The sequence below is a fragment of the Saccopteryx leptura genome, chromosome 3 (assembly GCF_036850995.1).
Source record: "Saccopteryx leptura isolate mSacLep1 chromosome 3, mSacLep1_pri_phased_curated, whole genome shotgun sequence".
Classification (NCBI taxonomy): Eukaryota; Metazoa; Chordata; class Mammalia; order Chiroptera; family Emballonuridae; genus Saccopteryx; species Saccopteryx leptura.
This window is the reverse complement of record NC_089505.1, coordinates 339293780-339305851: the sequence shown is the minus strand read 5'-3', so window position 1 is coordinate 339305851 and position 12072 is coordinate 339293780. Positions and strand designations below refer to the sequence as shown.

The 12072-nt window shown below is 35.9% G+C and overlaps 1 protein-coding gene across 6 annotated transcripts in view; it reads left to right on the top strand.

Annotated features, from left to right (window-relative positions):
- Positions 1-12072, top strand: part of UBR5 (ubiquitin protein ligase E3 component n-recognin 5) — a 141885-nt gene that overhangs the window by 90566 nt on the left and 39247 nt on the right. For all 6 annotated transcript variants that reach the window (XM_066379261.1, XM_066379260.1, XM_066379257.1 and 3 more), the window contains exons 22-32: positions 1169-1295; positions 5210-5361; positions 5800-5895; positions 6264-6387; positions 8230-8327; positions 9020-9168; positions 9643-9734; positions 10914-11060; positions 11149-11267; positions 11348-11474; positions 11567-11696. In XM_066379261.1, coding sequence (XP_066235358.1) covers positions 1169-1295; positions 5210-5361; positions 5800-5895; positions 6264-6387; positions 8230-8327; positions 9020-9168; positions 9643-9734; positions 10914-11060; positions 11149-11267; positions 11348-11474; positions 11567-11696 — 1361 coding nt within the window. The remainder of the gene's footprint in view (positions 1-1168; positions 1296-5209; positions 5362-5799; positions 5896-6263; positions 6388-8229; positions 8328-9019; positions 9169-9642; positions 9735-10913; positions 11061-11148; positions 11268-11347; positions 11475-11566; positions 11697-12072) is intronic.

Sequence of the window (12072 nt, the reverse complement as noted above, 5' to 3'; positions counted from 1 at the left end):
ATTTATAGTACTTCTTCTCTGTTTTGTAAAATCTAGGATTTTTGACATTGTCAGAAGGTAAAAATTCCTGTCCTGTTATTAGGATGACTGTGTGATGTAAGCAAAACAAATTTTATCAATGTGTTTTTGTTGCCTAGGGTTCTATTTTCTGTGATATATATACAACCTGTATGTGTAATACAGAGCTTTATTGATTTTTCTAACTGCAGGTGACTTTTTACCATGAGAATTATTTAGCAAATGAAGGCAAGTTATATTAAGACAACCTTTATCTCAATTTTTAGAATACAGAGGGGGGAAATAACTGAATGAGTTGTTAATTTTTTTTGGAAGAGTAAATAAGTATTTTTGCCTTCAATTTTTAAATTACTGAATGAAGGGGGAAACTGAAAACCTAAAATGCAAATGTATAATTTATATTGTTTTTTCCTTATTTTGAATTCTGCCAGTGACTCTTTAGGAACCATATTTTGAATAGTGGTTTGAATGAGTATATAAACTAAGGTTGAGGTACTGACTTGTGGGTTTTTATCTTCCTTGGTAGTGAATTCTGTATTTCATTCTGCTTGTGAGTAACTATTGTGTGTGTGTGTGTGTGTGTGTGTGTGTGTGTGTGTGTGTGTCAGAGTCAGAGAGATGGACAGATAGGGATAGACAGACAGGAAGGGAGAGATGAGAAGCATCAATTCGTTGTTGAAGTTCCTTACTTGTTCAGTGATTGCTTTTTCATATGTGCCTTGACTGGGGGGCTACAGCAGAGCGAGTGACCCCTTGCTCAGGCCAGCGACCTTGGGGTCATGTTTATGATCCCATTCTTAAGCCTGATGAGCCCACACTCAAGCCGGTGACCTTGGAGTTTTGAACCTGGGTCCTCTGCGTCCCAGTCGGATGTTCTCTCCACTGTGCGCCACCCCCTGGTCAGGCTATTTTTCACCTTTAGGGATTGAAAAGTAAAGCAGAATAAAGAAATAATTCCTATATTAAAGGTCATAGTTCAATCTATCTTAAGTATTTATTACTCTAGGGAGAAAATTTTAAGGTATTATCTCTAGTATATGAATTAGAGCACTAAAATACAAGGCAGTTAGCATTTAATGACCTGTACATACTTAATCTCTTAGTTATTTTTGAAGTTTAAGTTGATCCTAATATTTCTCTTGTGTTTCAGAAGCAGAGCGCTCTGAAAGAAACACATTTGCTGAAAGGCTTTCTGCTGTTGAGGCCATTGCAAATGCAATATCAGTTGTTTCAAGTAATGGCCCGGGTAATCGGGCTGGATCATCAAGTAGCCGAAGGTAATGTGATTTTTACCAGGAATGTTTAATTGGCAGAAACATAATCCAAGTACAGAAATAAATATATCTCTTTACCTATCATCTGCATGAATTGGTGGGTCCATTCGTTTTGTTTTTATTCCCCCCAGTAGCACCCTGGGAAAAATATAATATCTACTTAGAATGGAAGTGTAGAATAGGATCTAGGATGCTTAACAATTTTGAGATAATTTAGACAAACAGTTCAAACTTGATTCTGTGAATGTGTTTTAAATTTATCATTTTTGTTTCCTAGGAAGTTATTTTCTTAAGTTGGAGAACAACTAATAACAGTAATTGAAAGAACCTCAATCTTTTATTTTCAGATTGCTTATTTAGGTCAATTTCTCTGGGAAATTAATCTGGGAAGAAACAAAAGGCAGGTGGTGTATATATATTATGAATGTCTGATAGAAATTTCAGGCTTTGTGAGTTTTGGGATGGACAAAGCATAAAGCACATTGTGAATAGGTGACAAAGCTAAAGAATTTAGGATATAGTTGTTTTTCTGAAGAAAAAGCACATTTATATTAGACATGACAGCCAAAATTATTGGGTGCTTGACAGATCATTAAAGGAAGCACTGCTCACTGTGCTAATGTGATATAGTTATAAAGTCTACTCAAAATGAAGTCTCTTTGCTTATTTTCTGTTCCATATTTAACTTTCCCTTTAAAAATGATTCTTTTAAAATTGATACCAACTTGATAGCTTCCCACGTTCAAAAACATCCTGAAATGAGATTTATCAGAAACTATTTTTTGGGTGACCAAATTATAATTTCAAATAGCATAAAAACATTATGTAGATGATACAAAATGAAAATGATGGTCAGTTTATTTGTTTAGGATTACATTAAGTAGACAAAGTATTTGGTCTAAAATGGAGAACAACTTAAATTCTTCATGAATAAATTAGTGTCTGAATTATTTCAGGTATTTCATTTCCTCAGGGAAAATACAGGTGCAAATCAAGTTGGACTCTTGATATGGTTGGTCCAATGCCAGTGCTGCCATCTTTTTTTCATTTAAGGATTATTTTGAAGGCAAAGACTAAAAGGAGCTTCAAGAGTGGGTGATGTGTTGCTCACAGAAATAATTTGCAGAGTAAGCTCCTTTGAGGCATTTGCCGAAGATTTCACTGCAGTGCTCTTAACCATTTCAAACTCAGGGCTGCCGATTGAACAGATGAAAGCACAGGAGTCTTATTATCCACGCCGGGCAGTAGGAAGTCCACAGACTCTGCTTCATTGAAGTGAAACCCTCCTCTAGCCTACAATGGATTTTCTAGGCGATGTCCCTTGATGAGTATGCAGGCTGGGATTCATGAGCTGTAAGCTCAAAACTGATGCAGTTTCAATGTTGACTGGAGTACTGTTAACCTTCAGATGATGATTTGACTCAGAAGTTTTGTTATGTGACTCAATAGTTCCCGAGTACAAAGGGCAGATTTAGTGGAAAGCTTGTTGATGCATCTGATTGCAGGTGTATGTACTCTAGAGATTGTTAATCTGGAAGACACATGACCTTCGCTTTTTTGTCACAGTGGTATGTTTGAACATGACTGGATTCTAAGGCTTCTGTAGCATGGATATAACGTGCTTACAAAGAGGAAATTACATCATCCTTGAATTCTTCCATATTGTCAGAAAATACGATGACTTCCAGGCAAGCCTATACGAAGAAATGTCAAAACTCTGAATCTTAGCAGCCAAGGTGGTATCTCCTCAGTATTGTCCTCAGCCACTGAGGATACAGGTGAATCTTCATGAATTGTGTACAACATCTTGAAGAATAATTTTCTTTTTTTTGTTTTTAGTTTTTGTTTTTAAAGCATCTATATGAGGAGCTGGGCACTGTACTTAAAAATGTTCCCAAGACCTAATGAAGAAAAGAGGTTAAGGACAACTTTTTTAATGACAAGGAATGGTCCCCTCACTTAGTATTGAATTGACTACATCACAACAACAAAGTTGGGAGTTTGCAAGTTCAAGATGAGACTGTGGTCTCTATTTATCTTCACTTATTCTTAATCTAAGATAGGACTTGGAGAATAGCCCACATATGTTTTGTTTGGCCTGTGCAATGTTAAATTTTTTTTCTTTAAAATTTGAATGCCTTTAGATGAGCATGTGTACCTCTAGTTTGCGATCACCCTTATTTCTTACCCCTGACTGCCCTGTCCTCAGCTGATTTTATCTTCTGGGCCCAGTAGGCATTGAGTTTGTGACCTTGGTATAGCCTTCTTGGAAAGCCCAAAACAAGCATTTATTAACAGGTTATTTGCAGTGCCTCCCAATTATTGCTGATTTTCTCTCTCTCTTTCTCTCTCTGTTTTGAGTAAGACACATTAGGATACTATGTCTATGTTGAGCTTAATTGAAATTGTGTAGGAGTTCACACACCGTGTGCACAGTCACCCTGGTGTGTGATGTTACTGCTAAGGAGCCTGCCTTCTCTGTGGGTGATGTCTTTGGACAGGAACGTGACTTCAACTGAAATAATCACTCTGACCTGCTCCCATCCATATTATAAAACTCTTAAACTCAGATTTCTAAATTGGGAGAGAAGAGACATTGAAACCATAAAAGAATCAACTAGAGGTATTTTAAAATAGTGACTATTACAATAACTAAGATACTATTTGAGACACTAAAACTTACTGTAAAGTCTTCCAAAGAATGTTTCTGTTCCCAAAGGTGCATCATCATGCAAAGCCTGTAAAATAGACATGTTCTTGAAAATAGCATCTAAAAGAAATTTTCATAAATGCTTTAACTAGAAATTTCCTTATAAAATCGAAAATGTATTCCTCTGGAAAAACACATTTACTCTAGGATTAATTACTTATAATTAGAGATTCAAACATTAATAAAAATCTTTCTAAATTACTTGTAGACATAGTAATAATGCTCATGGTAAGGTGTTAGGTCTTTCAAATCAGGAAGATCATGTCTTTGGGATTAAGTCTGCAAGGGAGAATGAAACCCTTGATGTGTTGCCTGGCCCTGAAAATTTATTTTTTATTTTTTATTCATTTAGAAGCTCTAAAATTATGTCTGAGTTGAAGGGATTTGCCTCATGTGCTGTCTCTTAATCGCTATTTTGTTTTAGTTTTGTAGCCTTGTAAGCTTTTATTCAGAAGTATAGATTTTTGTATAGGTAGGTAGTTACCAGTTCCCCTAATGAGGTTTGTGTTTATGATTATTTCTTTTTAGTGACGTGCACATCTGTGCAGTATTTTTTTTATTTTTATAGCAGGAGCAAAAAAGATCATGCCCAGACATTAATCTAACAACACATTTTTACAAGCTCCAGTTTCGTTCATTAATTTCCTTGGGATGCAAGTTGTATGTTGGAAAAAAATACATTTTTTTGGTATAAAAAATCTAAATTGGTCTTTGATTTAATCAAACTACATGCTCTGTCAATACTAGTTCAATTGCTTTTGAGATCAGAAAAGGGATTAGTGGACTAAATCAGTCTACGCTAGTTTTGTGCTAATCAGTCTGTGTGCTGATGTCTATTATTAAACTTAATTCTTACTGATTATAAACGGGACAGAAAAATTTTTTGTTTTAATATTTAGTTCATTCGTCTTTACTGTATGAAAGATTATTTTCTAAACTTACTTCACCTCAACTTTTGTTCCCTGTGCTTAAGTTTGTGTGGGGGCTTAATATAGTGGATTTAATGCTGAACTGGGTACTAGGAGCCCCCAGTTTTATTTCTGTCCCTCACTGACTTACTCTGTGATTCCAGAATTGGCATTTGTACTTCACTGCCCTTGCCTGCAGTATTTGCTTTTAGAACAGACTTTGATCTCAGATGAGAAGTTCTGTGCACCTTTTTATTTAGTCATGGTTGTAAGTTTTGATTTTGTCCATATTCTTCTAGTTTGAGATTACGGGAAATGATGAGACGTTCGTTGAGAGCCGCTGGTTTGGGTAGACATGAAGCTGGAGCTTCATCCAGTGACCATCAGGATCCAGTGTCACCCCCCATAGCACCCCCTAGTTGGGTTCCTGACCCTCCTGCAATGGATCCTGGTAAGATCAGTTATTTTATTTAGTTTTACACAAAAGATAAGGTTATGAAAGAAAAGAAATTGAGTATTTTAATGGGATATTGAGAAATCTGAAATATTTAAAAGTAGACATATATATATATATATATATATATATATATTATAAAGATTAGTTTAAGAGCTTTGTAATTTAAAATAAAAAATTCTAGAAACTCCTGTCAGGTATACCTCTTTTATTGAAATATTTCCATACTGGTAAGAAGTCACCTATAATACATCAAGATAAGTCAAGAAATTTCCCAATGGATTCCTCCTTTTATAGTTAGGAAAAGAAGTTTAAACTCAAACCTCTGTCAGGTATGTTTGGCTTGCACAGAAGAGCTTTAAGGCCAGTTAAGAGAACATGTTAGGGATATGTTGCCTATAATGATATACATCCTGCTGTTCTGTTTACTGAAAGATGGTGACATTGATTTTATCCTGGCCCCTGCTGTGGGATCTCTTACCACAGCAGCCACTGGCACCAGTCAAGGACCCAGCACCTCCACCATTCCAGGTGAGAATCTGTACTACTTTATTTGCTTAGGCATTTGGAAGATAAGAGAATATACTTTGGAAATAAGTTTTATAGATCCACATTTTATCTCAAGGAGACTTTTCTTAGCTTGAAAAGCATTCAATTCTCTTAATTATCTTCCATATGTCAGTGAAATTGTGGTTTGTATATACATACATTTCATTAGTTGAGATTTGTAAATAGTGTTAATGTGTTTAGATTTTTTAAAATTAGTAACTTATTACTAATACTAGAATATTTTTCTGGTGGTTTTATTTAATAGATACTTGGTATATTATTCCAGAATAGTCTTTCACTCTGTTTTGTTTACTCTTGTTTTGTTACCAAATGGATCTGCTTAATTTCAGGTCCTTCCACAGAGCCATCTGTAGTAGAATCGAAGGATAGAAAGGCCAATGCTCATTTTATATTAAAATTGTTATGTGACAGTGTTGTTCTGCAGCCCTATCTACGAGAACTCCTCTCTGCCAAGTAAGAAGTTTAATATTGATATTTAAATTTTTGATGTGTGGGAGAGAGAGAGAAAGAGAAAGAGAGGCATCAACTCATTGTTTTACTTAGTTGTTCATTTAGCTGTGTACTTATTGATTGCTGATTGCTTTTCATACGTGCCCTGACTGGGGGTCACACCTGTAATGTCTGGCGTCCCAGGTCACTGCTTTATCCACTGTGCCATCCGGCCAGGGCTTAATATGCTTTTTTATTTAGAAATTAAGTTTAATGGGGTCACATTGATCAATAAGAGTACATAGATTTTGGGTGAACATCTCAATAGCTTTGAACTGTTGATTGCATTGTGTACCCATCACCCAAAGTCAAATTAATATACTTTTGATAAGAAGATTCAGCTTCACTCCTTTTAAATTAGGTTGATCTTCTTGCAATGCATGACAAGTTATTTTATGTGAATTTAAAATAATTTATCAGAATCCAACATTGTATTCTCTCTTATGGTGCTCTCTTCAGTGAAAGATGCCTTCTCCATAAAGTATAATGTACATTAAATGACTATAAAGTGACTTTATGTTAGCTTATGTTAGCTCACAGTGTTTCATTATTCTTAAATGTAAATCCATAAATTAGTTCTATCACTGTCACCTGGAGAACTTTAAGAACTATATAGATTATTTCCCAAGCTCCACTCTAGAAGTATGACTCAGTAGGTCTAGGATGAGGCCTGGAATCAATTTTAAAACTGCATGGATGAGTCTCATGGCTTATTTGTAAATCTTTTTGGCTGCAGAATGCACCATCATGAGATTATACAGTGTTTTAATAAGTATTCTGTAGTAGTGCCTGACCTGTGGTGGCGCAGTGGATAAAGCGTCGACCTGGAAATGCTGAGGTCGCCGGTTTGAAACCCTGGGCTTGCCTAGTCAAGGCACATATGGGAGTTGATGCTTCCAGCTCCTCCCCCCTTCTCTTTCTCTCTCCTCTCTCTCTCCTCTCTAAAAATGAATAAATAAAAAAAAAAATATTCTGTGGTAAATGCTCATTAACCATTAGTAGATTATATTCCTGCTTTCAGCATGATTATTTTTTCTTATAAACTTATAACAATAAACATTTTTATAAAAATTAGCCATTATTCGTGCCAGACTCTACTTCTTGTAGTAACTTTTTTTTTTTAATTAAGTGAGAGGTGGGGAGGCAGAGAGTCAGACTCCCACATGTGCCTGACTGAGATCCACCCTCCTAGCCTTCTACCAGGCAGTGCTCTGCCAGACTGGGCCAGTGCACCTGAGGCAAGGCCATGGAGTCATCCTCAGGGCCTGGGGCCACCTTTGCTTGTACCATTGGAGCCATGGCTATGGGATGGGAAGAGAGAAAGAGAGATTGGGGGGACGACGACGACAGATGAGCACTTCTGTGTGCCTTGACCAGGAATTGAACCCAGGATTTCTACACACCAAGCCGACACGCTGCCACTGAGCCAACCTGCCAGGGATGCTAAAAGCTTTTTAAGTAATAATTTATTTAATTCTCGTGATAATCATATGAGATAGAGCATATTCCTGTCCCCACATTTAAAAAATATTAAGTTTCAGAGCTCTTGCTGGTCTACAGTGTCACTAAAGGCTAAGAAAGGAAAAAAAGTGGTTCAGAGAGACAAGGATTCCACAGAGGTTGCCTTCTTTCTTAAATGAGATAATATGAGACCAGAAAATACCACCAGTGATTTTCTTTGGTGGGATGTGATTTAACAAAATATAACTAGCTTGTTGTTTCATCATTAACATGTATTTCTTTTATAATCACTAAGGGAAAGTAACTGATAATTTATATTTTTATGTACAATTTTTCTCATTTTAGGGATGCAAGAGGGATGACTCCATTTATGTCAGCTGTAAGTGGCCGAGCTTATCCTGCTGCAATTACCATCTTAGAAACAGCCCAGAAGATTGCAAAAGGTAATTTATTTCAACTCCTAAATGAGTTGCTTATTTTTTTAATTTGAATAGATTCTGTTCTATACACATAACACCATAATTATTCAAACCTGAGGTCTGTATATAGAAATGGAACAGTTGATTAGAAACTATCAAGATAATTATTTTATGTTTGTATGTGTATAAAATTCATTTTTATACATTTTTCAAGTGTGTTATATTTTCTAACTTTCCATCAAAAAGCAGCTGGTATAAATTTCTTAAATTTTCAGAAATTATAGGCCATATATCTTATTGTTCTTCCTTCTGACTTGGAATTCCTGCTTAGTAGAAAGCATGAAGTAATATTAGTTCCTGTCTTCTATCCTTTGAAAGACTAAAGTAGTATCCTCTTTAAAATATTGGCTATAGATAGCTGATGTGATTGTCGATGCTTTATTAAATAAAGCTAGGACTGGAATCCTAACTGCATAACCCTGAGCTCAGGACTCAGGTGGCTGATGTGTGGTCCATTTGCATTGTCCTCCATGTGGTTATGATATAATTACACTTGCTTTACTTTGCACCAGAAATAACTGGATTTGCTTGCCTGTTGACTTTGTCAATTTTTTATTAGTATTTAGTATTTTCTGGTTTATATTGCATAAATGTTAGAGTTTTTCCATTTGAGGAAAGTTGTGGATGGGTCTGATTAAGTCCTTTAATCTTTTTAGCAGAAGTATCTTCAAGTGAAAAAGAGGAAGATGTATTTATGGGAATGGTTTGCCCATCAGGTACCAATCCTGATGACTCTCCATTATATGTCTTATGTTGTAATGACACCTGCAGTTTCACTTGGACTGGAGCAGAGCACATTAACCAGGTAAGTTATTTTACGTTTTCCTATTTCTGCTTTCTTCAAGTTTTCTGTTTTTCCCTTTGACCATCACTAGAATTACAAGCCTAATATTTCCTATTACTTTGAATTATAAAGTTCTCCAAAGAAAATTTTTATTTTACTCCTAAATAAATGAGGCAGAGGAGTTGATTCTTAACTTAGTTATGGGATATTATAAAAAGGAGAACTCCTCCCTGGGTAGTATAATCTGATCCACAACTCTTGATAAAGATTTTATAACTATTAATTCTTTTTTTGGGGGGGTGATATAAATTAATTTTGCCCTCCTAGTAATATTTGATTTGCACTTGTCTAATATAAAATGTATATTCACTGTACCCATCTATGACTCTTTCCAGAACACATTAATTTTGGATTGAATTGTTTTAGAAAATACTGGATATAATTATTATGATGAGCAATAGATAAATATTTTTAAGTATATCTTTTTAATTTTAGGACATTTTTGAGTGTCGAACTTGTGGCTTGCTGGAATCACTCTGTTGTTGTACAGAATGTGCAAGGGTTTGTCATAAAGGTCATGATTGCAAGTGAGTACAGTCTAGTTTACTTTAAATATTATACACTACTTAGATTCATATTGCTGCATTAAAATAATTTATATACAAAGTCATGTTTTGTTTTATAATTCAGAAAGCGTGAGGTTTTATCAACTTGCCCTCTTTAAAACCAATTTATACATTAAAATGTGGTTCTTGATTTAAAGTGTACTTTGAAATAAATGTTTGTTTGCTCTTTAAATAAAAGTAATGTGCAAAGGAATATGTGTGGTCATACACTGAGACTTTAAGCTTTTGAGATAAAGCTACAGGATGTTTTTGTATTCTCCAGCCAACGTCATAGGTCCCCTTAGCAGGGTTTAGTGGCAGGAAATCACATTAAAGGCATCATTGTGAGTGTTTGGCCTTGTGCCTCATTTACATCTTGAACTAAATGTAATAATCTTTAAATTCAGCAGTAGTTACCATGGCTAGTTTGTCAGTTTTCAGATCTAAGAAGCAGTGAAATAACCAGCACTAACATTTGCAGTGCCCCAGAATCTTGTAGGGACATCAGCTGTAACTGTTACAGATGTGTAGATGCTATAGAGAGAATTGGTTTGTGAAAACCATTTATTCTGCTTTAAAATGAGTAATTATGTAGAACAAGTGGAAAATTTTTACAGATACTGTATTGATGCGTAGGATTTTTAAAAAAGGTTTTGGCTGTTTGTTTTTCTTATTTTAAACATCTAAAAGTGGTAATCTGTACTCATTGATTGCTTACTAAGTGCACTGTTTGCCCTAGAAGCTAGGTGGATAGTCCCTGTCCTCACAGGGTTTGACAGTTCTGTCAGAGGACACAAGCAAGAAATATCTGCCCATAAGGGTATTGGGGTTCATTAGAAGCAAATAGGAAGATCACTTAAATTGAATTGGGGCTGTGGGCAAATAGGGAAGACATTCCAGAGCAAGTGGCTATACCTGAGTCATTTATAAGATTCCTTTTCTCATGAGAGGTTTGTGTTGCTTTATAGACTTTGTACCACTAAGTAATCCTTCTTGTTATGTATATTTTAACAATTGAGGTTTACATTTAAAAGTCAAATGGGTTTAAAAATCAATGGGTTCTATTTGGTTTTAATGAGTTATGCCTCCATAATTTCAGTATTGACCTTTTGTCTTTTTAAAATTTTTGAGTTTTTGTACTTGTGTATGAATTCTTTCTAGACTCAAACGGACGTCACCGACAGCCTATTGTGATTGTTGGGAGAAATGTAAATGTAAAACTCTAATTGCTGGACAGAAATCTGCTCGTCTTGATCTACTTTATCGCCTGCTCACTGCTACTAATCTAGTCACTCTGCCAAACAGCAGGCAAGTGGGGTTTTTAGGACATAAATTAGGTTGAAAAAGCACAGCACACCCCCCCCCCCCCCCCTCACAACAGTGTTCTGCTTTGCAGGGGAGAGCACCTCTTACTCTTTTTAGTGCAAACAGTTGCAAGGCAGACAGTGGAGCATTGCCAGTACAGACCTCCTCGAATCAGGGAGGATCGTAACCGGAAAACAGCCAATCCTGAAGGTGAGTAAATTTTACTATTATGACACATATGAAAAGCAAATGTTTATTTTTTTCTTACCTATTATTTCTTTTTCTTTTAGATTCAGATATGCCTGATCATGATTTGGAGCCCCCAAGATTTGCCCAGCTTGCACTGGAGCGTGTTCTGCAGGACTGGAATGCTTTGAAATCTATGATTATGTTTGGGTCACAGGAGAATAAAGACCCGTATGTAGTCATTAAGTTCTTTTTTTAGATTTATGTATTCCCATGTTAGTGTGGGTGATTACAGTGCGTTCTGTCTCTCCTTCCCCATCAAGCCTCAGTGCCAGCAGTAGGATAGGCCATCTGCTGCCCGAAGAGCAAGTGTACCTCAACCAGCAAAGTGGCACGATTCGGCTGGACTGTTTCACTCACTGCCTTATAGTCAAGTGCACAGCAGATATCTTGGTGAGTGAGGCCTTTGAATGTTTATTTACAAGCACATGAAAAGGGTGCTTTTCTTACTTAGCTTCCCATAATAGTCATTAGTCCAAATTCCTAAACACATCCTAAGCTCTAATTAAGCAGAACAAGGGGGATGGAATTTATAGAGTGATTTAAATGTATCAGTTAACAGCAGTAGCTCCTTTCATTCTAAATAAATTCCTAAATTATGTTAAAAGTACAACAGTATAAAAAATGTATGGAGCAGTGTTCAAAATTAACAGTAACTTGGTGCACTTTTTAAAGTACACCCTTTTTGGTGAAATTAGAAAAGAATATGAACCACAGAACCCAGTGCTGTTGAGATGATGGTAAAAAGAACATACCCGGCGGGGTGGCA